General features: G+C 45.7%; 1 protein-coding gene across 1 annotated transcript; it reads left to right on the forward strand.

Moving 5' to 3' along the window:
• Positions 1–353: 353 nt before the first annotated feature.
• Positions 354–24,102, forward strand: LOC115458178 (vomeronasal type-2 receptor 26-like). Its single transcript, XM_030188037.1, has 5 exons — positions 354–485; positions 2,594–3,415; positions 15,990–16,217; positions 16,537–16,660; positions 23,186–24,102. Exons 1-5 carry the CDS (start codon positions 354–356, stop codon positions 24,100–24,102), a joined length of 2,223 nt encoding a protein of 740 aa, XP_030043897.1.
• Positions 24,103–26,968: the final 2,866 nt, after the last annotated feature.

Here is a 26,968-nt window from a genome sequence, read left to right on the forward strand (position 1 = left end):
AGTAAGCGAGGTAAGCATGGCAGGAGGGCGCCGACCTCTGGAGGCCGCCGCCGCGCCATGCTTACCCTCACCGGTTACCTCAGCTCCCGGACCCCGACAGCAGCCCTGCTTTCGGTTTCCTGCTCCAGTATTTAAACGAAGGTCTCGCAGGTGATTAATGGGTAAACATTAGCAAGCGGGCGGAGGGTGGAACCGATCGTTGGAGGCGGGGATTGATATGCGTGCGCTCCTATGGGGCATGGAGTTCAGAGATTGATGTGTCCGCGGCCCTATAGAATGCAGCAGCCGAAGAGGTTTCGGATCGGGTGTTTGAGGGCTACGGTGGTCACGCTATGGGCACTGCGAGCTTGAGCATGGTTCTTCTGTTCTTGGCAGGGGTCGGGGTGCTCGCGCTCAGGCACCTGAGGGATTCGGAGTCGTTACTGGTGGAGGGCTGCACCCCATGGCAGACTTACAAGGCAAGTCTGGATAACAACACTCACAAGGTGAGAAGGGGGGAGAGGAATCTTCTGATATTTGGAGTTCAGGAATTGGGTGCTGCTGGGACTGGGGGGAGCAGGTGGATGGAGGGGAGGGGAGAGGAGAGTTGCTGGACATTGATGGAGGGGAGGGCAGGGAGAGAATTGTTGGACATGGATGGAGGGGAGGGAAGGGAAGACAGGAAGGATATACACATGGATGGAGGGGGAGAGAAGAAATTCAGGACATGGATGGAGGGAAGGGAAGACAGAGGAAGGAGATGCACATGGATAGAGGGGAAGGGAAAGAAGAAATGCTGGACATGGATGGATGGAGGGGAGGGCAGGGGGGAGGAGGGCTGCTGGACATGGGTGGACGGAGGAGAGGGCAGGGGGGAGAAGGACTGCTAGACTAGAGGGAAGGGAGAGAGAAGAAATGCTGGACATGGATGGAGGGGAGGGGAGGGAAAGGGGAGAGGATGGTTGCTGGACATGGGTGGATGGAGGGGAGGGCAGGGGAGAGAAGGGCTGCTGGACATGGGTGGATGAAGGAGAGGGCAGGGGGTAGGAGGGCTGCTGGACATGGGTGGATGGAGGAGAGGGAAGGGAGAGAGAAGAAATGCTGGACATGGATGAATGGAGGGGAGGGCAGGGGAGAGGAGGGTTGCTGGACATGGGTGGATGGAGGGGAGGGAAGGGAGAGAGAAGAAATGCTGGACATGGATGGAGGGGAGGGAAGAGTGAGGAAGGAGATGAGATGAGGGAAAAGGAAGAGAGGAGAAAAACTGCACATGGATGAAGAAATAGGCAGAAGCTGGATCCACTAGACAGTCAAGTCTGCAGAGGACCCAGCTTTTACTTACAGATGTAGGGCAAGAAATGAAGAAGAAAGGCAGAAAGTAAAGCAATAAATGGAAAGGAAGCCCTGGAAACAGAGTTAAGAGGACAGATAGCAGCAGAATCAGATACTGGGCCAGCATGATCAGAAAATCAAAGTCACCAGACAACAAAGGTAGAAAAAAAATCAATTTATTTTCATTTTAGTGTTTGTAATATGTCCACTTTGAGAACTTACATCTGCTATCTTATTTTGCAATGTATAGCAATGTGTTTCTTTCTGTTTTTCTGGTATTGTGCTGCATGCAGAGTCTAAGTTCTTAGGATTTCAGGTTAATTTTTGAAGAATTTGAAGAGGGGCTATTTCTGTTCTGCATGTGTGACTGCAAGGCCAAGTGTATAGGGATCTGTTTGTTAGATTCTGAGATTTTGCTAACACATTGTTTTCAGAGTTGGCAAGACTGTCTGTTCTCATAATTCATGGTCTGTATGCTAGTTTGGTTTGTGTCATTTTGAGTATAATGGAGCTGTAACAGCTTACATAAATGATTTATAATGAAAACAAAAAAAAACCACTTTATTTTTCTTCTATATTGGTGTAATATTTTCAATGATGTCATGGCTGGTAAAAGGGCTGTGACTACTGTAGAGGCGGAGCCATAGTAATCCCATCCCTGGATGGGTAGGGGCGCCGACTAATAGGCTGCAGGAGGGCGCCAGAAACCTTAGGACCGGCCATGCTTTCCTAAGCTCTCTGCTTTAGCAGTGATTATTTATTTTTCTTTGTAGCTTGCTTATTAACTAATTTCATTCATTTACTCACAACTGAGGGCAGACTGACAAGCTTGAAATTTCAGACTCCTCCTTACTTTTACATGTGTGAATATAAATACCATCCACTCATCTTCAGTCCTCTGAATCCATTCTGAATACGTAAAAAGTATTGAAAAGGTCAGATAGTGTTTTTCTGAGCTTCCTGCAAATATAAACATAGAAAATGACGGCATATAAGACCACATGACCCATCCAGTCTGCCTACCCAGAGCATCCATTAACTCTTCTTCCCCCTTAGAGGCCCTATGTACTTTCCATGAACTTTCTTGAAGTCACATACAGTCTTCATCTCCATCTCCTGCACCGGGGATGGGGGAGGGGGGTTATTCCACAAATTCTCCCTCCTTTCGATGTCAAAATATTTCCTTAAGTTACTTATGCAAAATGTTGGACTTAAAAAAAGAAAAATAAGAAATCCTTAATAAAGAGAATAAACCGGGTCCTCTGTCTTTTTTTAATTACAGATAAGCTATGGATCTATGGATCTACAGTTCAATGATCGGACTGAATTTCCATTCTTTTATCGCACTGTCCCAAATGATTATTCACAGTTCAGTGGTATGATTCAGCTCCTGAATTTCTTCAGATGGAACTGGGTGGGGATTCTCACCTCAGATGATGAGGGTGATCAGCGAGGCAGTGAACAACTGAAGAAGGAGATTATCAGGAGTGGTAGCTGTGTGGCTTTTCTGGAAGCGATACCCTTGGCTTTGTTCCTTACAGATCAACAGATTGCAAGACTGGACTGGATTTTTGATATGATCCAGAAGTCACTGGCCAATGTAGTTATTATGTATAGCACTTCTAGTTACCTGACATCTTTAATCTGCAACAAGGGGCATCAGAAATTTAAACTTGCTGGAAAACAGTGGGTCCTCTCTACTGCCGTGTCTTCCCTTAATGAATTACACAGCATCCACATCCCAAGATGTGTCATATTCAATGGTTCTCTAGGGTTTGCCATCCCTAAAGGAGAGATTCTGGGTTTTAAGGATTTCCTTTACAATATTTATCCATCCACATTCCCAGATCCCTTTATTGTACAGTCATTGTGGAGAGAGGCTTTCTTTTGTGAACTGCCATACAGGCCTCTACCCACAGGTTTTCCTGAATGCACAGGAAAGGAGAGATTGTCTGACTTTTCTGTTTCAGAATTTGATGTGGATAATTTCCGGCTCACTTACAGTATTTATCTCTCAGTCTATGCAATGGCTCATGCCTTGAAAAACATGTTCACAGTCAAGCATCAACATTTGGAGCATAGAATTGAATTTTTGCCGTGGAAGGTAAATTAATTCTAATTGATTCTTTGCTAATATGTATAATGCTTTATCTTCTTCTTAAATATTCTTTGTTGCTAACATAATAAAAGTGTATGCAGACAAAACCAACTTAAATTGTACCCTTCTGTCCCTTTTCACGCCACTCTTGTCACTGTTTTCGCCACCCACTGACCTAAATTTTGTTGGCCTCCAGTTCTATAAGATTAGCAATGTCTGCTACTACTACTACTATTTAGCATTTCTATAGCGCTACAAGGTGTACGCAGCGCTGCACAAACATAGACGACAGTCCCTGCTCAAAGAGCTTACAATCTAATAGACAAAAAACAAAGTAAGCAAATCAAATTAATTAATGTGTACAGGAAGGAGGAGAGGAGGGTAGGTGGAGGCGAGTGGTTACAAGTGGTTACGAGTCAAAAGCAATGCTTTAGGTCCCCATGCTATCGGTTGCCTCTTGGTTATTACAGCAGGCTTTGATCCTGATGAACTGGGTTCAGTTCCCACTACAGTTCCTTGTGACACTGGGTAAGTCGTTTAGCCCTCCATTGCCCCAGGTACAAAATAAGTACCTGTATATAATATGTAAACTGCTTTGATTGTAACCACAGAAAGGCAGTATATCAAATCCCATCCCCTTTCCCTTTTTACAATTAAATGTGGTACTGTAATATATGTTTCAGTAGTTTCTACTAATAACAACAATTTGGAAGGTGATGAAGCACTTATAAATCTCAAAATACCCACAATATATACCTCTCATCGATTAGCAGGCAGTTCAAACAAAGCTATATCAGTCATGCACATTTGCATATAGACACAAAGAGGAAAAAGTTTCAATCGATCCCTGCTATCTCACACAGTCATAGCACTTTTGAGTTCCATTGTCTGTCATCAGCATTAAAAAATACCTCTTTTGTGTTGTTTTTAATTCAATAAATCATAATATGCTCTACTGAAAATTATTTCCAAAATAGCTGTGCTTAACTTACAAGCTTTCCAACCACCGCAATAGTCCGACGGTGGCCAGCGTTTCATTCTCTGCTTCAGGGACTTCAGACCAGACAATCAGTAAATAGGAGCAAAAGGTTTTCAATAACTCAGGGAGCTCTTCTCAGACTAGCTCTCATGAACTAGCATATCTCCAGCTCTTAATATCTTGCATTAACTGACTGATAGGGTATGATACATATCTGTAGCAGTTGTTCTCCGAGGACAGCAGGCTGATTGTTCTCACGACTGGGTTGACGTCCGCGGCAGCCCCCACCAACCGGAAGAAGCTTCGCGGGACGGTCGGCACGCAGGGCACGCCCACCGCGCATGCGCGGCCGTCTTCCCGCCCGTGCGCGACCGCTCCCGCCAGTTGAATGACTAGCAAAAAGATGAAAACGCAACTCCAAAGGGGAGGAGGGAGGGTAGGTGAGAACAATCAGCCTGCTGTCCTCGGAGAACAACTGCTACAGGTATGTATCATACCCTTTCTCCGAGGACAAGCAGGCTGCTTGTTCTCACGACTGGGGTATCCCTAGCTCTCAGGCTCACTCAAAACAAGAACCCAGGTCAATTGAACCTCGCAACGGCGAGGGAACAATAGAAATTGACCTACGAAGAACAACTAACTGAGAGTGCAGCCTGACCAGAATAAATTCGGGTCCTGGAGGGTGGAGTTGGATTTACACCCCAAACAGATTCTGCAGCACCGACTGCCCGAACCGACTGTCGCGTCGGGTATCCTGCTGGAGGCAGTAATGAGATGTGAATGTGTGGACAGATGACCACGTCACAGCCTTGCAGATCTCTTCAATAGTGGCTGACTTCAAGTGGGCCACCGACGCTGCCATGGCTCTGACACTATGAGCCGTGACATGACCCTCAAGAGTCAGCCCAGCCTGGGCGTAAGTGAAGGAAATGCAGTCTGCTAGCCAATTGGAGATGGTGCGTTTCCCGACAGCGACCCCTAGCCTGTTAGGGTCGAAAGAAATAAACAATTGGGCGGACTGTCTGTTGGGCTGTGTCCGCTCCAAGTAGAAGGCCAATGCTCTCTTGCAGTCCAATGTGTGCAACTGACGTTCAGCAGGGCGGGTATGCGGCCTGGGGAAGAATGTTGGCAAGACAATTGACTGGTTAAGATGGAACTCCGACACCACCTTCGGCAGGAACTTTGGGTGGGTGCGGAGCACTACTCTGTTGTGATGAAATTTGGTATATGGAGCATGAGCTACCAGGGCTTGAAGCTCACTGACCCTACGAGCTGAAGTAACTGCCACCAAGAAAATGACCTTCCAGGTCAAGTACTTCAGATGGCAGGTATTCAGTGGCTCAAAAGGAGGTTTCATCAGCTGGGTGAGGACGACGTTGAGATCCCATGACACAGTAGGAGGCTTGATAGGGGGCTTTGACAAAAGCAAACCTCTCATGAATCGAACGACTAAAGGCTCTCCAGAGATGGCTTTACCTTCCACACGATAATGGTAAGCACTAATCGCACTAAGGTGATTCCTTACTGAGTTGGTCTTGAGGCCAGACTCTGATAAGTGCAGAAGGTATTCAAGCAGGTTCTGTGCAGGGCAAGAACGAGGTTCTAGGGCCTTGCTCTCACACCAAACGACAAACCTCCTCCACTTGAAAAAGTAACTCTTTTTAGTGGAATCCTTCCTAGAGGCAAGCAAGACCCGGGAGACACCCTCAGACAGACCCAACGCAGCGAAGTCTACGCCCTCAACATCCAGGCCGTGAGAGCCAGGGATTGAAGGTTGGGGTGCAGCAACGCTCCGTCATTCTGCGAAATGAGAGTCGGAAAACACTCCAATCTCCACGGTTCTTCGGAGGACAACTCCAGAAGAAGAGGGAACCAGATCTGACGGGGCCAAAAGGGCGCTATCAGAATCATGGTGCCGCGGTCTTGCTTGAGCTTCAGTAAGGTCTTCCCCACCAAAGGTATGGGAGGATAAGCATACAGGAGGCCGGTCCCCCAATGAAGGAGAAAGGCATCTGACGCTAGCCTGCCGTGTGTCTGAAGCCTGGAACAGAACAGAGGCAGCTTGTGGTTGGTCTGAGAGGCGAAAAGATCCACCGAGGGGGTGCCCCACTCTCGGAAGATCTTGCGTACCACTCTGGAATGGAGCGACCACTCGTGCGGTTGCATGACTCTGCTCAGTCTGTCGGCCAGACTGTTGTTTACGCCTGCCAGGTACGTGGCTTGGAGAAGCATGCCGAACCGACACGCCCAACGCCACATACCGACGGCTTCCTGACACAGGGGGCGAGATCCGGTGCCCCCCTGCTTGTTGACGTAATACATTGCAACCTGATTGTCTGTCCGAATTTGGATAATTTGGCAGGACAGCCGATCTCTGAAAGCCTTCAGTGCGTTCCAGATCGCTCGGAGCTCCAGGAGGTTGATCTGCAGATCCTTTTCCTGGAGGGACCACAGACCCTGGGTGTGAAGCCCATCGACATGGGCTCCCCACCCCAGGCGGGATGCATCCGTCGTCAGCACTTTCGTGGGCTGCGGAATTTGGAATGGACGTCCCAGGGTCAAATTGGTCCGTATGGTCCACCAGAGCAGTGAAGTGCGGCAACTGGTGGAGAGGCGGATGACATCCTCTAGATTCCCGGTGGCTTGGAACCACTGGGAAGCTAGGGTCCATTGAGCAGATCTCATGTGAAGACGAGCCATGGGAGTCACATGAACTGTGGAGGCCATATGACCCAGAAGTCTCAACATCTGCCGAGCTGTGATCTGCTGAGACGCTCTGGTCTGCGAAGCCAGGGCCAAGAGATTGGTGGCCCTCGCTTCGGGAAGGTAGGCCTGAACCGTCTGGGAATTCAGCAGCGCTCCTATGAATTCCAGAGACTGAGTTGGCTGGAGATGGGACTTTGGGTAATTTATCACAAACCCCAGCAGCTCCAGAAGTTGAATAGTGCACCGCATGGACCGGAGGGCTCCTGCCTCCGAGGTGTTCTTGACCAGCCAATCGTCGAGATATGGGAACACGTGCACTCCCAGCTTGCGTAGGTAGGCCGCTACCACCACGAGGCACTTTGTAAACACTCGTGGGGCAGAGGCGAGCCCAAAGGGCAGCACACAATACTGAAAGTGCCGTGCGCCCAGGCGGAATCTGAGATACTGTCTGTGAGCTGGCAGTATCGGGATGTGAGTGTATGCGTCCTTTAAATCCAGGGAACATAGCCAATCGTTTTTCTGAATCATTGGCAGAAGGGTGCCCAAGGAAAGCATCCTGAACTTTTCTTTGACCAGGAATTTGTTCAGGCCTCTCAGGTCTAGGATGGGACGCATCCCCCCTGTTTTCTTTTCCACAAGGAAGTACCTGGAATAGAATCCCTGCCCTTCCTGCCCGGGTGGTACGGGCTCGACCGCATTGGCGCTGAGAAGGGCGGAGAGTTCCTCTGCAAGTACCTGCTTGTGATGGGAGCTGAAAGACTGAGCTCCCGGAGGACAATTTGGAGGCAGGGAGGTCAAATTCAGGGCGTATCCGCACCGCACTATTTGGAGAACCCACTGGTCGGAGGTTATGAGAGGCCACCTTTGGTGAAAGAATTTTAACCTCCCTCCGACCGGCAGGTCGTCCGGTACGGACACTTGTAGGGCGGCTATGTTCCCGTGGATCCAGTCAAAAGCCCGTCCCCGGCTTTTGCTGTGGAGGCGCAGGGGGCTGCTTAGGCGCACGCTGTTGACGGGAACGAGCGCGCTGGGGCTGTCCCTATGCCTGACGAGGCCTTCGGGCCGGCTGGTTGTACCTACGCTTCGCAAAAGAATAGGGTGCAGCCTGCCGAGCCCGGGAAAAACGCCCGCCCCGCGGGGGCGGGTGCTGAAGGCGCCCGGTGGGAGAGCTTGTCGAGAGCGGTTTCCCGCTGATGCAGTTGGTCAACCATCTGCTCGACCTTCTCGCCAAAAATATTATCCCCCCGGCAAGGGACGTCAGCCAGTCTCTGCTGGGTGCGGTTGTCCAGGTCAGAGGCACGCAGCCATGAGAGCCTGCGCATCACTATACCTTGGGCCGCAGCACGAGATGCCACGTCACAGGTGTCAAAAATCCCCCTGGACAGGAACTTTCTGCACGCCTTCAGCTGCCTGACCACCTCCTGATATGGCCTGGACTGCTCCGGCGGGAGCTTATCGACCAGGTCCGCCAGCTGTTGCACATTGGTCCGCATGTGGATGCTCATATAGAGCAGGTAAGATTGGATGCGGGTCACGAGCATGGAGGATTGGTAGGCCTTCCTCCCAAATGAGTCCAGAGTGCGAGACTCCCGCCCCGGGGGCGCCGAGGCGGTATCCCTCGAACTCCGTGCCCTCTTGAGAGCAGAATCCACGACCGCTGAGTCATGGGGCAACTGGGGCCCCATGAGCTCTGGGTCAGAGTGGATCCTGTACTGGGACTCTGCTTTCTTGGGAATGGTGGGGTTAGTTAGTGGTCGCACCCAGTTCCGAAGCAGCGTCTCCTTCAGGACATTGTGCAGCGGTACCGTGGAGGACTCTCTAGGTGGTGATGGATAGTCGAGGACCTCGAGCATCTCGGCCCTCGGCTCTTCCACAGAGACCACGGGAAAGGGAATGCTTATAGACATATCCCGCACAAAGGAGGCAAAGGAGAGACTCTCAGGAGGTGAGAGCTTCCTCTCCGGTGACGGCGTGGGGTCCGAGGGAAGGCCCGTAGACTCCTCTGAGGAGAAATATCTCGGGTCCTCCTCTTCCCCCCACGAGTCCTCATCCTCGGTATCGGACATTAGCTCATGTAGCTGAGTCCGGTACCGGGCCCGGCTCGACGTCGAGGCACCGAGGTCTCGGTGTCGTCGAGCGGTGGACTCCCGCGCCGGCGGGGACGGAGCTCCCTCCATCGACGTCGACGGGGACTCCACCTGCGTGGCGGTCGAGACCGGCACCGCAAGCGGCGGCGGTGTCGACAGCCCCGGCGCCGGGCTAGAGCTCGCCGGCACCACAGTCATCGGCGCCGGGGGCGCAAGCACCCCCGACGCCGGCACAGCCTGGCGCATCAGCCCTTCCAGGATCCCCGGAAGGATGGCTCTGAGGCACTCGTCCAGGCCCGCTGCCGGGAAAGGCGGTGGGGCCGGTAAGGGTGTCGGTGCCAGAAGCTGCTGGGGGCCAGGAGACGGCACCGAGGTGCCGGAACCCCGACGCGTCGGTACCTCCACCACCGACGGAGATCTCTCCTCTCTGCGATGACGCTTCGGCGTCGACTCCTCTTCAGGGTGCACCGAGGGCTCCCGGTGACGGCGCTTCTTATCTTTTTTCCGGTGCACGTCACCGGCGCCGGAGGGCATGGAGGAGGAGGAGGTCGATCCCCCTCGGTCTCGAGGTACCGGGTCCGACAGGGTTCGGTCCCGTGGCTCACGAGCTGAGGGAGTGGCCGGGGCCGACTGCCCACGCGGCCTCTCAACCCCACTCTCACCGGCGGACCGGCGGGCCGACGGGACCTGTTCTCCTGGGGTCGCTGCCATCGGTGCCGATGTCTCGGGCATCGATACCGGTACCGAAGACCCGGCCTTCGATACCGATGCCGTCGAGGTCGACGTCGAGGGGCCGGCGCAAGTTCCAAAAAGACGGTCCCGCAGAACTTGCCTCGCAACCTGAGTCCGTTTCCGGAGACCGAGACACAGCGCGCACGACTTGAGATTGTGCTCCGGCCCGAGGCACTGGAGGCACCAAGCGTGGGTGTCGGTCTGCGAGATCGGCCGGCCGCAGCGACCACACTTTTTAAATCCACTCGGGACCTTCGAGGACATCGACGGAAAAATCGCGTCGGCGAAGTCAAAGTCGGCAATGGTGGCTAAAATCACACCACGAAAAAATTAGCCGACCGAGCGGCCACTAGGCCGCAACGAGGCGTCCCCGCTGGAAGCGAGGGAAAAGGGGAGCGCGTGCTCCACACGCGCGAAAATCTTTTTTTTTTTTTTTTTTTTAACAATACAAATGAAAGAAAAGAAAGAGGAACCGAACGGGGATCCAAAGCAACGATCCGCGTAAACGCGGTCGAAAAATCCGGCGGCTGAACGGAGAGAGAGGCAATTGCACAACTCTCTCCAGTCACGGAAAAAAAGTAACTGGCGGGAGCGGTCGCGCACGGGCGGGAAGACGGCCGCGCATGCGCGGTGGGCGTGCCCTGCGTGCCGACCGTCCCGCGAAGCTTCTTCCGGTTGGTGGGGGCTGCCGCGGACGTCAACCCAGTCGTGAGAACAAGCAGCCTGCTTGTCCTCGGAGAAATAGCTTTACTTAAACTGCCTGCTAATCGATGAGAGGTATATATTGTAGATCTTTTGAGATTTATATGGTACCGCAATATAAATCTCAAAGGATCCACAATATATAGGAGTGGCCTAGTGGTTAGGGTGGTGGACTTTGGCCCTGAGGAACTAAGTTTGATTCCCACTTCAGGCACAGACAGCTCCTTGTGACTCTGGGCAAGTCTCTTACCTCTCCATTGCCACATTGAGCCTGCCATGAGTGGGAAAGCGTGGGGTACAAATGTAACAAATAATAAATATACCTCTCATCAATTAGTACTTCATCACCTTCCAAACTATTGTTATTAGTGGAAACTACTGAAACATTTAATGTGGTACCATATTTAATTGTAAAAACAGAAAGGGGACTTGACAATGTCCTACCTTAATAGCCAAGTTTATTTTTATTACATTTGTACCCCGCGCTTTCCCACTCATGGCAGGCTCAATGCGGCTTACATGGGGGCAGGCAATGGAGGGTTAAGTGACTTACCCATTGCCCAGAGTCACAAGGAGCTGCCTGTGCCTGAAGTGGGAATCAAGCTCAGTTCCTCAGGACCAAAGTCCACCACCCTAACCACTAGGCCACTCTGCCACTGTTGCTACTATTTGAGATTCTACATGGAATGTTGCTATTCCACTACCAACATTCCAAGTAGAATAGAAGTCGGCCCTTACAGATCACCAATGTGGCCGCGCAGGCTTCTGCTCCTGTGAGTCTGACGTCCTGCACATACATGCAGGACGTCAGACTCACAGAAACAGAAGCCTGCGCAGCCTTCTACATGGAATGTTGCTAGTGGAATAGCAACATTCCATGTAGAATCTCCAATAGTATCTATTTTATTTTTGTTACATTTGTACCCTGCGCTTTCCCACTCATGGCAGGCTCAATGCGGCTTACATGGGGCAATGGAGGGTTAAGTGACTTGCCCAGAGTCACAAGGAGCTGCCTGTGCCTGAAGTGGGAATTGAACTCAGTTCCTCAGGTCCCCAGGACCAAAGTCCACCACCCTAACCACTAGGCCACTCCTCCCCTCCCCTCCCCTCCTCAGTTAAGAGCTGGAGCCACTAGTGTTGAGTTACAGTAGCTCAGTGAGAGCTAGTCCAAGAGGAGCTCCCTGAGTTATTAAAAACTTTTTGCTCCTGCTTACTGATTGCCACAAATCCATGAAGCAGAGAACGAAACACTGGCCACCGTCGGACTATTGTGGTGGTTGGAAAACTTGTAAGTTAAGTACAGCTATTTTGGAAATAATTTGCAGTACATCATATTTTGATTTTTTTCAAATTAAAAATAGCACAAAAGAGGTGTTTTTAATGCCAGTGATAGACAATGGAACCCCAAGGTGCTATGATTATGTGAGATAGCAGGTGTCGACTGAAACGTTTTCCTCTTTGTGACTATATGCAAATGTGCATGACTGATATAGTTTTGTTTGAACTGCCTGCTAATCGATGAGAGGTATATATTATGGATAATTTGAGAACTTTAATATATGTAACAAGTAATTCAGATGTATGTGCTAATCAAAAGGTTGCCTTCCTAATTGCATCTGAGAACATAAAGGTCGACCATGCTATTCCTTAATGTGTACTTATAGCTATGGTACCACTCAGTAGAAGCAGGCTTTGCCTACTCCGTTATGTCTACTACCCATTGTAGATATATTACATAGGTATACCAGCAACCTTGTACCACCTTTCAGAGCAGAATTTGTGTGAATTATAAATAAAAGATTGCATATAAAGATCACTATGAAATTTGATCATGCAACAGATGAGCCATAAATTATCAAGCAAAAAGATCAAAGTTTTATCACAGGAAACTGATGGAAAAGTTTGGAGCAAGCAAATCATCTCAGTAATGGACGATATTATGACAGCACGCATATCTACACTATAAATTAAATTGTACTCATTGCTAATTTCTTTTTTCAAAACATGAATCCGCCATATATTGATAACTACTCAGAATTAATATTCTGTAGGTGGGGAGGGAGGCTGCCTAAAAATATCCTGATTATTGATCCATATACCTTTAAGCGGACAGTCACCCAGCCTATCTATTTACTACTACTACTTATCATTTCTATAGCGCTACTAGACGTACGCAGCGCTGTACACTTGAACATGAAAAGACAGTCCCCGCTCGACAGAGCTTACAATCTAATTAGGACAGACAAACAGGACAAATAAGAGATAAGGGAATATCTATTTAAGTCAAACTAGTGACTATGTAGTTCTAGTAACATTATCTAGTTAGAGTTAAATATTGCTGTTGTTTGTATAGCTTTTAATCCAGCTCTAGGAGCCCTCCTATACTAAAATACATACATTTTACATTATATCAACTCATCCAGACAAAATGTATCCATTTACTGATGAGAATCTATTTTTTTAGAAAACACTTATAAGAGCGGATGACTTAAAATCTGATTCACTTCTGAAACATATCACCAATGAAAAATGAACTGTTTAAAAATAATGATAAGAAAAAAATCAATTTGCAAATTGTTTTGTTTATATTGTCCATTGGGTCTCATATGAATAGACCATGAATCCACGTGGCTTGTAGAACTTTCACAAGATTTATGTGATTCACATGGAGAAATATTACTACTACTACTACTACTACTATTTAGCATTTCTATAGCGCTACAAGGCATACGCAGCGCTGAACAAACATAGAAGAAAGACAGTCCCTGCTCAAAGAGCTTACAATCTAATAGACAAAAAATAAATAAAGTAAGCAAATCAAATCAATGTGAACGGGAAGGAAGAGAGGAGGGTAGGTGGAGGCGAGTGGTTACAAGTGGTTACGAGTCAAAAGCAATGTTAAAGAGGTGGGATTTCAGTCTAGATTTAAAGGTGGCCAAGGATGGGGCAAGACGTAGGGGCTCAGGAAGTTTATTCCAGGCGTAGGGTGCAGCGAGACAGAAGGCGCGAAGTCTGGAGTTGGCAGTAGTGGAGAAGGGAACAGATAAGAAGGATTTATCCATGGAGCGGAGTGCAGGGGAAGGGGTGTAGGGAAGGACGAGTGTGGAGAGATACTGGGGAGCAGCAGAGTGAGTACATTTATAGGTTAGTAGAAGAAGTTTGAACAGGATGCGAAAACGGATAGGGAGCCAGTGAAGGGTCTTGAGGAGAGGGGTAGTATGAGTAAAGCGACCCTGGCGGAAGATGAGATGGGCAGCAGAGTTTTGAACTGACTGGAGAGGGGAGAGGTGACTGAGTGGGAGGCCAGCAAAAAGCAGATTGCAGTAGTCCAAACGAGAGGTGACAAGGGTGTGGATGAGGGTTTTGGTAGAGTGCTCGGAAAGAAAGGGGCAGATTTTACGGATGTTGTAAAGAAAGAAACGACAGGTCTTGGCAATCTGCTGGATATGAGCAGAGAAGGAGAGAGAAGAGTCAAAGATGACCCCAAGGTTTCGAGCTGAGGAGACAGGGAGAATGAGAGAGCTATCAACAGAAATAGAAAACGGGGGGAGCGGGGAGGTGGGTTTGGGGGGTAAAATGAGAAGCTCGGTTTTGGTCATATTTAATTTCAGGTGGCGTTGAGACATCCAGACAGCAATGTCAGACAAGCACGCTGAAACTTTGGTTTGGATGCAAGGTGAGATATCAGGGGTAGAAAGGTAGATTTGGGAGTCATCAGCATAGAGATGGTAGAAAAAGCCATGGGATGAGATTAATGAACTAAGGGAAGAAGTGTAGATAGAAAAGAGGAGGGGACCAAGAACAGAACCCTGAGGTACGCCGACAGGCAGAGGGATAGAAGTAGAAGAGGATCCACCAGAGTGAACACTAAAGGTGTGGAGGGAGAGGTAGGAAGAGAACCAGGAAAGGACAGAGCCCTGGAATCCAAGTGAGGACAGGGTATCGAGAAGTATGCAGTGATCGACAGTGTCAAAAGCAGCGGAAAGATCAAGAAGAATGAGGATGGAATATTGACCTCTGGATTTAGCCAGTAATAGGTCATTGGAGACTTTAGTAAGCGCAGTTTTGGTTGAGTGGAGAGGGCAAAAACCAGATTGTAGTGGGTCAAGAATAGCATGTGAGGAGAGAAAATCAAGGCAGCGGCGGTGAACAGCACGCTCAAGTAATTTGGAGAGAAAAGGAAGGAGGGAGATGGGTCGGTAATTAGAGGGACAAGTAGGGTCGAGTGAAGGCTTCTTATGACATCTAAGTTCTATTTTGGGCTTTTTGCATTAAGCATCCCGAATCCAGGCTATAAAATTGAAAATATAGATGTTTCCATATGTTCAAAAATACAGAAAATAGACATATAGAAATAAAACATCTGCAAACAGCCACACAAAACATTCTCAGAGGATGAAAATAGACAACATAGAATGTCCATCATTTGTAGATGTTACTGCATGTATTAAAAAACATGCACGGTAATAGCAGGATGTCCCCTCCATGAACGAATGTCCATACATATATAGCTCTGCATGTGGAAGAATGTTCATTCTCAGAGCAAAATGTCTTTAAGGCTTGAGCCCAATTACAGTATTCCAGAGACACAGCTCCTGACTGAGCTCTGATTAAGGCACAGAAGGTACCTCTTTAAATGGCATAACCATCTGCCCTCCAGGAATGTCTCCATAATGGCCTGGACCCTAATATGAGACATCCTGGCAAGGTAAGTTTCCAGCAATGCCTGCCCCCTCCTCCGAATGACAGCCCCATGAATGTACCAGCACTGGACATGAGAAGGGTTAGGCAATGAAGTCCCCCTCCTGTTGTACTTCTTGTTACAGTTGCACATGTAAGAGCTCCTTCACCAATCCATGCTCTTACTGAATTCCCTCATTCAAGAGTAATCAGGGATATATATATGCACATCCATAAATATAATCAATGTCCACATCCAATGCCCAGAAATTATAGGGGCTACCTTTGAACCACCATAGAGTTTTAAAATTTAGCCAATGAAGTTTTTGCAAAAATGGTGCCTCCCTGGGGTGCCCTGGCATGTGAGGGGGACCAGTGCATTACAAATGCGGGCTCCTCCCATGACCAAATGCCTTGGATTTTGTCGGGTTTGAGATGGCCGGCATTTTTTTCCATTATCGCTGAAAAACAAAACCGGCGATCTCAAGCACCGCGAACTCTGGCATTTGGCCGTGCTAAACCGTATTATCGAAAAAAAAGATTGCCAGCCATCTTTTTCGATAATACGGTTCCGGCCAGCTGTTGCGCCGCCGCCACAATAGATCGCCGGCGATCTATTTTGCTGGCGACATTCGATTATGCTACTCCACATTATTCCACAAGAAATTTCTAATTCATTTGTTTTCATTTTTAGCTCAACCAATACATTAAGAGGGTTCGCTTTAAAACCCCGAACGGACATGAGATCCTCTTTAATGAAAATGGAGAAGTTCCCACTACATACGACATTATAAACTGGGTCATGTTTTCCGGTTGGGCTTACACCAGCATCAATGTTGGAAGCTTCAACCCCTCAGCTCCTAAGGATCAACAGCTCACTATGAACCAAAGTGCCATCTTCTGGAATCCACACTTCAAGCAGGCTTGGAATTATTTATTTACAATTATTTATTTACATAGAAAATTTCTTGCATCTGTAAAAGTAGCTCAACAGTGGAAAAATCCACAATTCCAGAAATAACATGTATAGAATGTTTGTACGTTTGGGAAGCTTGCCGGGTGCCCTTGTCCTGGATTGGCCGCTGTTGTGGACAGGATGCTGGGCTCGATGGACCCTTGGTCTTTTCCCAGTGTGGCATTACTTACGTACTTATGTAGGATGGGGTAAGAAGGGGCAGAGGAGATTTCATTAGATAAAGTAGAAAAATTACTTAGCTTCTCTCTTTTCATCCTTTCCTCAGACTCCTCGTTCTGTGTGTTCAGAAAGCTGTGCTTCTGGGTACAGGAAAGTCTTCGATAAACAGAAACCAATATGCTGCTTTGACTGTTTCCCTTGTGCAGAAGGAGAATATTCTAACAGAACAGGTAGGTGAAACACCATAACGTGTAGGATGAATGCAATGCCTGCACATATCAAGTGACACGTATAGATGTAAACAAGTATACAGTGCATAATTCCATAAAGAAAACCCTAACATTATATAACAAATACATGTGTAAATATCACCAAATTCTTTTTTATTGTCTGTATTGTTTGCATTTACGATTATGTATGTTTTGTTTGTTCTTTGCTCTGTATATTGGTGGATTATAAATAATAAATCTAAATCTAAACATACAAATATGGATGCCAAATATCAAGTTAGACAAAATTCTGTAAATGTGCCCACATTTTTGACAACGCATATTTTGAAGGGGCGTTCTCATGAGCACAGGCTGGGTGGAGTACTTGCAGATCAAATGCTTAAACGTGAAATTTCTAGAATACTTAAGCTATGTGCATATCTCACGAATTGAGTCATGAAACATTACACCAGCTCTATGGCTTATGTAACTGCTCGCACTTAAGCACACAGAGGGTAATTCTCAAAAGAATGCCTGAAGTTAGGCACCCGAATAAAACATGCTAAGTGCTAATTCATTATTGGCAATTGTACATGCAATTGCCATTATAGAACAATTGCATAGAGTATACTTTTGTACCCCCTAATTGTAGGCGCAAATGTAAATGCTTAGTACATAAGTGTTGCCATACTGGGACAGACCAAAGGTCCATCGAGCCCATTATCCTGTTTCTAACAGTGTCCAATCCAGGTCACAAGTACCTGACAAGATATCAAAACAATACATTTTATGCTGATTATCCTAGAAATAAGCAATGGATTTTACCAAGTCCATTTTAATAATGGCTTATGGACATTTCTTTTAGGAAGATATCCAAACCTTTTTTTTTTTTAACCCTGCTAAGCTAACTACTTTTACCACATTCTCTGGCAAAGAATTCCAGAGTTTAATTACACATTGAGTGAAAAAATATTTTGTCCAATTTGTTTTAAATTTACTACTTTTCAGCTTCATTGCATATCCCCTAGTCCTAGTATTTTTGGAAAGAGTAAACAAGCGATTCACGTTTACCCGTTCCACTCCACTCATTATTTTATATAGGTCTATCATATCTCCACTCAGCAATCTTTTCTCCAAGCTGAAGAGCCTTAGCCATTTCAGTTTTTTCTGATAGGGAAGTCATCCCATCCCCTTTATCATTTTGTCACCCTTCTCAGTACCTTTTCTAATTCCACTATATCTTTTTTGATTTGCGGTGACCAGAATTGCACACAGTATTCAAGGTGCAGTTGCATCATGGAACAACACAAAGGCATTATAACATCCTCATTTTTATTTTCCATTCCTTTAATAATAATACCTAATATTATATTTGCTTTCTTTGCTACCAAAGCACAGCAGAAGGTTTCAAAGTATCGTCAACGATGACTGCTAGATCCTTTTCCTGGTCAGTGACTCCTACTGTGGAACCTTGCATTATGTATTTGGGTTCCTCTTTCCAGCATGCATCACTTTACACTTGCTCACATTAAACATCATCTGCCATTTGGATGCCAGTTTCATATGGTCATCTTGCAATTTTTCACAGTCCCTTGTGAGGTAATAACTTTCAGGCTCATTTTCAAAAGAAGGGCGTCCAAAAAGCAACACAAAAGGCACATGGGCGTCCCTGTGAAAGAAGGTCGCCCAAATCCAATAATCGAAACAGGGCTGTAAGGACGTCCTCTATGGTCATCCCCACAGGGGGCATGTTATGGGCGGCGTTACGAGATGGGCGCCTCCAATGTATAACGGCTAGCGAAATGATTTCGCATGGGTGGGAACATGGGCGTCCTTAGTTAGACCTGAAATAAAAGTGACCAGGGTAAGGGGAAAGTCGTCTTTAGATCCATCAGCGAATTTGTGGAGTTGGAGAGTGGCAAGAGCGTTGTTGGGAGAGAAAGCTGAATTGTTTGCAGAGAAAGCTGAGAGTTTGTTCAGTACCTGTTATCTTTGGCTATGTGCCGTAGTTGGAACGTTTTCACCTTCACCTGCCTCATTTGTGTTTTACCTTTTCTGCTTTCCCTACCCCTTCTAGCCCCCAAACCCAGACACCACTACTCCTTCCCCTATCACCCCCATCCCCTCCTCCTATTCCTCTCCATTCACTGTCCCCAAGTTCATATTTCATTCCCTTACCTGTTTGTAGTCTCTGTTTGTCTCTTTTTCCTGTGTACTGCTGCAGCGTGTTTGTGGAGACTGCTTGGAGAGTGAGTGGCTAGAGGGTGTGGCAGGAGAGTTTGTAGTGGGTGTTTGTCAGTGGTGGGAGAGTGAGTGGCAGCTTCTGTTTGTTGCTACTGTATTTCACCAAGTTGGTAGGGAGAGGTGAGCACTGGTGGCACTGCATTGCACCTGTAGTGTGGGGAAATGGAGGCACTAAATGCACAGGTGGCTTACATGTTGGAGGAAGAGGGGAGGCACCGCAGGAGGTACGCACATCCCAGAGTTTTCAGGCCCCGTAGAAGTATCCTAGACCTCACTGACCTGCAGTGTCTCACTAGGTACCACTTTGATAGAGCTGACATTCAGCACTTTTGTGACCAGCTCAAACCCCTCCTGCAGCCCATGACCCATAGGAACAACCCCATCCCTGTGCACCTAAAGATCACTGCTTCTCTATCTTTTCTGGCCACTGGGAGTTTCCAATCTGTCCTATCCATGAACACGGGTCTCATCCAGGCTTCCATTTCTAACTGCCGCACCCAGTTCCTTGATACCTTCCATACCCACACCTCTGAGTACATCACCTTCCCCGCTACCCCCCAGGCCCTGCAGAACAACATGGCTGACTTCTACACCATAGCGCGCTTCCCCTCAGTCATAGGCGCCATTGACTGCACACATGTCACACTCAGACCCCCCCCCCCCCCCCCCCCGGGCACGAGAGGCCATTTATAGGAACAGGAAAGCATTCCACTCACTCAATATGCAAGTTGTGTGTGACGCCCAGGGGGAGATTCTAGACGTGTGTGCTCGAAACCTAGGTTCCACTCATGATGCTTATATATTGCAGCACGGGGGGGGGGGGGGTAGAGAGAGATGTTAAACCAGGGGCTCAAGGCATGGAGAGGGAGAAAAGTTGGACATGAAGGTGGAGAAGAGGGGAGGGAAGGAGAGATGCACAAGCAGGGGAGGGGAGAAAGAGGGAAGATGGATCCAGGGAGAGAAGATAGACAATGGATGGTAGGGAAGAGAAAGGGAAAAATGCTGGACAATGGGGGAGGGGAGAGAGATGGAAGATGCTGGTGGTGGGAGGTAAAAGGGATAGGGAAATATCAGGCTACGAGGGTGAGGACGGTAGAAAGAGGGAACAGATGCTGGGTTGGAAGGGTGGAGGGAGGAAGACACTGGGAATGGTGGAAAGCATGGAGGAGAGGCCCAGGGAGTGGAGATGGCAAGGAAAAAATGAGAGAATAGTGATCACGGGGGTAAAAATATGGTAATGGCGCGTAGATCGAAGATGGAAAGGAATGGAAGGCTGAGAAGGAGAGAGATAGGGAATGGTTGAGCTAGTGGGTGAAAGGAGATGGAAATGTGATAGATATCTGAAAAGTAAAAAGAAGGAAAAGATTTAGAAAGAGGATGAAATTTGAGTGTACAGAGGCAGAAAAAAAAAAAAAAGAAAGAAAGGAAAGAGCTAAAATGGAAGGATCAATATTTCAGAGGTAGGTGTAGTGAGGAAATGAAACGACAGGAGAAAAAAGGCAAATGGGCAACCGCTGGAAGAATTAGCAGAAGACAGACAGGAAAGCGGGAAAGAGAAATTGGAACCAACATGATGGAAAAATAAAATGCCCAGACAATAAAGGTATGAAAATCATTTTACTATGAATGTTTTATGGAATATGCTAACTTTGGGAAATGTGCATAGCGGATGTCTTTTTATTGTGTTAAGTAGAAAAGGAAATGCGCTTTTGTTTTAGGTTGTTTTGCTCCAGTGTTGCAGTACCTGCTGAGGTTCCCAGTTCAATTTTGTCTATATATTTTTATTTCTAATTTGTGATCCCTTGTTCTGTAATTTGTGAGGGTCTGTCAGAGTGACTTTAACGGCAGATGAGGAAATTGGAGAGGAGAGGGAATTGGGGGAGGGGCTTTATTTTCTGCCGTGGTCACCAGCATGGCTAACATCACTTTTGTGAAGAGGGTCCACATTCGCTCTTCTCCAATCTCATGGAACCTATCCCGTCTCCAAGGATTTGTTAAACAAATCTTTAACAGGACCCTCCAGAACCTCTCTGAGCTCCCTCAATATCCTGGGGTGGATCCCGTCCAGTTCCATGGCTTTGTCCAACTTTAATTTTCAAGTTGTTCATACACACTCTCTTCTGTGAACGGTGCTATATCCGCTCCATTCTCATATGTACTTTTGCCAGTCAATTGTGGTTCTTCTCCAGGATTTTCTTCAGTGAAAAGAGAAGAAAAGTATTTGTTTAGCAAATTTGTTTTTTCTTCATCATTATCCACATAGCAATTCGCAGCATCTTTCAGTCTCACAATTCCATTTTTAGTCTTCCTTCTTTCACTAATATACCTGAATACATTTTTGTCGCCCCTCTTTACATTTCTAGCCATTTGTTCTTCTGCTTGTGCTTTCACCAGACATATCTCTCTCTTGGCTTCTTTCAGTTTCATCCGGTATTCCTCTCTGTGTTCCTCTTCTTGAGTTTTTTCTGTATTTCATAAACGCCAACTCTTTAGCCTTTATTTTCTCAGCCACTTGCTTGGAGAGCCATATTGGTTTCCTTTTTCTCTTGCTTTTATTTACTCTCCTTACATAAAGGTTTGTGGCCATAGTTGTAGCTTCTTTCAGCCTGGAGCACTGTCCTTAGCAAGGTATTTAGCTTGCTAACCAGATAGCTAGCCAGATAAAGTTAAGGGGAGACATTATAGAGGTATATAAAATAATGAGTGGAGTGGAACAGGTGGATGTGAAGCGTCTGTTCACGCTTTCCAAAAATACTAGGACTAGGGGGCATGCGATGAACCTACAATGTAGTAAATTTAAAACAAATCGGAGAAAATCTTTCTTCACCCAACGTATAATTAAACTCTGGAATTCGTTGCCGGAGAAAGTGGTGAAGGCGGTTAGCTTAGCAGAGTTTAAAAGGGGGTTGGACGGTTTCCTAAAGGACAAGTCCATAAACCGCTACTAAATGGACTTGGGAAACATCCACAATTCCAGGAATAACATGTATAGAATGTTTGTACGTTTGGGAAGCTTGCCAGGTGCCCTTGGCCTGGATTGGCCGCTGTCGTGGACAGGTTGCTGGGCTCGATGGACCCTTGGTCTTTTCCCAGTATGGCATTACTTATGTACTTATGTAAAGAGCTGTCTTAACTTTAACCAGTTAACTATCTCATTTATAAACTGAATATCACTACTAACCAGATTGTTGTGGTACTCAGCATTGGCCAGTATCCGGATACCAATATTCAATATCTAGGTATAAAAAAACCCTGTGGCAGCCAGTGTTTAAATCAGTTCTGTCCACCACAGCTGAATATTGGTAGATACATTTTATTTTCAAAAAAACAGAAAAGTCACTTTCCCATTTTAATTTGATGGAAAGTTTAAGATTAGAAAGTGGCAATAAACTTTGCATCAAAGATAAGACAATGAAAAGTGTTTCCATAAAGTAGGGAACATTTCTTGTATGGTATATAGGAGTCCACAACCAACATTCAACCACAGTGAGATAAGCAATTTCTGGAGGACTCTTGGGGTCCATAATTGTCCCTGATGATTGAAACCAAGATATTGCTGCATTAACCCAAAATTAGTAAGATCATCGGTGCTGGAATTTTGCTGAAAGAGGGATCAACAACAGCACCCCATCATAATAGCCCTGACAAAAAAGCCCCAACAAAACAGCCTTGTAATAAAATAGCCCTTGACAAAATGGCCCCTCCCACAAAATATCCCTTAACAAAATAACTCCCTAGAAAAAAAATAACATCACAAAAAAAGATGATAAACTACAAGTGAAATCTTCACTGATAAAGGCTTCTACCAGCATTGCATTGTATAAACCATATATCAATAAACAATTCTATAGCTACCAACTGGTATTCATGATCTGTTCTGCTGTTTAAGGAAACTATTCTTCCATCAACATGATAATTAAAAAAACCAAAACAATATTGTCATCATTTTCATGGTCTTACCATCTTTATCCTGTTTGGCAAGGTAAGGTTATTAGGAAATAAAAATGCAGTGCCGCATTCTGGGCAGACTGATCGGGCCCTTTTGTCAGGGGGCTAATTTGTCAAGGGCTATATTGTGGGCAGGCCATTTTGACAGTGACTGTTACGTCAGGGGCTATTGTGTTGGGAGCTTTTTTGTCAGGGCTATTTTGTTGGGGTCTATTTTGACCAGGTACCATGTTTTTCTTGAATTTCTATTTGACCATAGGGTTATAGATCCAAATATTTTCCAAAAAATAGCAAAATAATTTATATGTAAGAAGGTATTCATTAGTAAGACATAAGATATTTTATGTTTCATAGATGCAGAGAATTGCCTGAAGTGCCCTGAGGATCAATGGCCTAATGAGAAGAAGGTTGAATGTATCACAAGACTAATAGAATTCTTGTCCTATACTGATCCATTGGGTGCAATTTTCACTTCCACTGCAATTGTCTTCTCCATTGTCAATGCTCTAGTGCTGAGCATCTTTATTAAATACCGAGACACACCTCTGGTGAAAGCTAATAACCAGGAGCTCAGTTACATCCTACTTGTCTTTCTCATGCTGTCCTTCCTGTGCTCTTTGATGTTTATTGGCTATCCTGGAAATGTAACCTGTCTGATCCAACAAGTAGCTTTTGGCATCATTTTCACCATTGTTGTCTCTTCTGTCCTGGCAAAAACCATCATAGTTCTCATTGCCTTTAATGCCACTAAGCCTAGAAGCAAGTTGAGTAAGTGGGTTGGGACAAGAGTCTCTAGCTATCTACTCTTTCTTTGCTCTTCAGGTGAAGTTGTAATCTGCATTATATGGCTGCTCATCTCTCCTCCATTCCCAGAATATGATACACAGTCTGAACCTGGGAAGATGATTCTAAAGTGTAACGAAGGATCCACCATTGCATTTTATAGTATGATTGGGTACATTGGTTTTCTGGCTTTTTTAAGTTTCATTGTGGCTTTCCTAGCAAGGAATTTGCCTGACAGTTTCAATGAGGCCCAGCATATCACTTTCAGCATGCTGGTGTTCTGCAGTGTCTGGATATCCTTCATCCCAGCCTACTTGAGCGCAAAAGGCAAATACATGGTGGCTGTGGAGATATTTGCCATCCTAGCTTCCAGTGCAGGACTGCTGGGTTGTATATTCATCCCCAAGTGCTACATTATTCTGTTCAGACCCGATCTGAATACAAGGGGACATTTAATTGAAAAGCAAAATTTTAATAAACCAAAATAAAAGAATATGCATTAGTCAAATCACATTAAGGTAGAGATTTTAGTGAATGAGCAAGAAATTCTTTTGAAAGTCTGATATTCCACAATTGTATTTTTATTCCTTCAGTACAAGATAACACATATATCCCCTGTATGTAAGTTAATTAATTAGTTGCTAATTGGTGTTAAAACCAAGTATCGACATAATAGCTGTTAATTGGTGCTAATTAGCATTAATTAGCAGTTATGCATATAACTACCATTAGTTGGTATTCTTCAAATGTGCACACAAAATCCATTGCGCACAACTAAACCCGAAAGGGGCATGTGTTGGTTAGAATACAGTTACAGTTAGGCACAAGCATTTACATCAGCCTTTCAACTAGTGTAAGTGCTCGCTATTAAATGTAGGTATATAAATGCGGACTTATGCTATTATTCTATACTGTCTATTAACTCCTGAATTCTATATATGGCAGCCAAAATTATGTAACAAAATTTGGCTCACATCAGGCTTATTCTATAATTGTGCATGCAACTTAATTGCCAAATGAGCAGTTTACTGGCAATAATTGGGTTTCAATAATCAATTATTGGTTCTAATTGGAAGAAATGAAAACGTACACACACATCTTCTTACTTGAGATTCTATACATTTTTCACATGCATCTGAAAAGGGGATGTGGCCATGGGAGGGGCAATGCCAGGTCAGGGGCATTCCTAGAAAATTGTGTGCAGTGTTATAGAATATGACCAAACTGTGAAGGGCGACGAAAATGGTAAAAGGGATGGGACGACTTCCCTATGAGGAAAGGCTAAGACAGTTAGGGCTCTTCAGCTTGGAGAAAAGGTGGCTGAGGGGTGATATGATAGAAGTCTACAAGATAATGAGTGGAGTGGAGCGGACAGATGTGAAGCATTTGTTTACTCTTTCTAACAATAATAGAGCCAGGGGACACAAGATGAAGCTAGAATGTGGTAGATTTAAAACAAATAGGAGAAGGTTTTTCTTTACTCAGTGCGTAATTGGACTCTGGAACTCGTTGCCGGAGAATGTGGTGACAGCAGTTGGCCTTGCCGAGTTTAAAGGGGGTTTGGACAGATTCTTGAAGGAAAAGTCCATTGAACATTATTAAAATTTTGGGGGGTTTTGCCGGGTTCTTGAAGCCTGGATTGGCCGCTGGGCTTGATGGACCCTTGGTCTTTTCCAGGATGGCGGTGCTTATGTGCCTAATTTAGGCATAAGGATTTATACCAGGTTTCACTTGGTATAAAATCTCATGCCTAAAATTGGGTGTGGACTCCTGCAGCAGACATTATTTTATAAATGGCACCCAACTTTGAGCACTATGTATAGAATAGCTTTTAGCACTCATTTTGAAAGTGCCCAAATTTGAGAACCTGTAGGTGCAATTGCCATAATAGAATTCACACTTAGTGTTTATCATCCCAGCATCTAACTTTAAGCAACCTATAGAGAATTGCCCCCAGGAGTGTCAATTCTATAAAGAACATAAAAAGATGGACACCAAAATGCTGAACTTTAAGCACAAATTGTATAATGGAGTCTGGGGGCACTTATGTATCAAAGTTTAACCATGCCTACATAGACTATAAGTATGCCAGGTGTAAAAGTATATGTCTAAATGTGGCACTTTTAGAGTATAAATGACACTAGTCTATAATATATGCATATCATTTTGAGAGAGCCCCATGCCCTGCACATATATCCCACCCATGTGAGTATCCCCTTGCATTTTCATGCTACGCAAGTTGTATTCTCAGATTATAGAATACCACTTAGCACCAAACTAGCACTTACCATAACTTTTTTATATTCACAGATGTAAGTGTTAATATTCTATAATCTGAACATACAACTGGTGATTACATTTAGACACTCAAGTTATAGAATGAAGGATTTAGGGATGATTCCTATAAAATAGTCTCAAAGCTTAGGTGGGACTGTAAGCCTCAATGCCATAATATGACTAGAGTATCACAGACTTTAATCTGGTAAACCAGGGCTTTTTTTGAGGGGGTACTTGGGGGTACTGAGTACGGCACCTTTTTCATTGTCTGCTAAAATTGACCCATGGTCCCCAAGTTTTAATGAAAGAACTCATAGATTCTGTGACTGGTTGCAGGGGGCCTGGCTATTGTGGGGTGGGTACCTCAGTGATCACCCCACCCCTGAAGGGTGGTCTGGCATTTGAGTACCGGCACCTTTTTTGCTAGAAAACACGCACTGGGTAAACCTATGGTGCTGACTTATGATGTCATCTGACTGCCCTGTGCTCTATCCTTGCATCTGAAAAGGACTCCTGGCTGTGACACGGATGAAATGTCTATCCGGTGGCAAATCTGGTTCAGTTTGGAGGTATGCAGATAACCAAGGACAAGGTCTATTGTTTATGCAGCCCCAGACTACTTGGTACTCCAAAAATTAGGGGATGTCCATAGATGACATCAAAGACATTCTTCTTGTTTGCATAACCACAAGAAAAGGGGCATGGATTAATCACCTATCCTGATAATATAAAAAAACTGAAGCACGTCACTGATAGGAAATCATATAAAAGATGCACCTGCAAAAGGCAGAGGATATATAATGTCACAACGACCATGGCATGCACTGATACAACAACATGAACAGAAGATAACCAACTGAAAAGATGACCCTATACCAACAGACTGGTCATATGATTTATAATTTAAGGTCTGTGATCACTAACAGCTGGGTTACAGGTGGCTTTTACCAATTTGCATTCCATCTAACTTCTGTTTTATTTATTTGTGATATTTATATTCCACATTATCATTCATTTTATTATCTCAGTGCTTGTATTAAAGGCTTATAAATTTGCCCGAAAATATTACATCTGTTT

Source organism: Microcaecilia unicolor, chromosome 14 (genome assembly GCF_901765095.1).
Source record: "Microcaecilia unicolor chromosome 14, aMicUni1.1, whole genome shotgun sequence".
NCBI classification, from domain to species: Eukaryota; Metazoa; Chordata; class Amphibia; order Gymnophiona; family Siphonopidae; genus Microcaecilia; species Microcaecilia unicolor.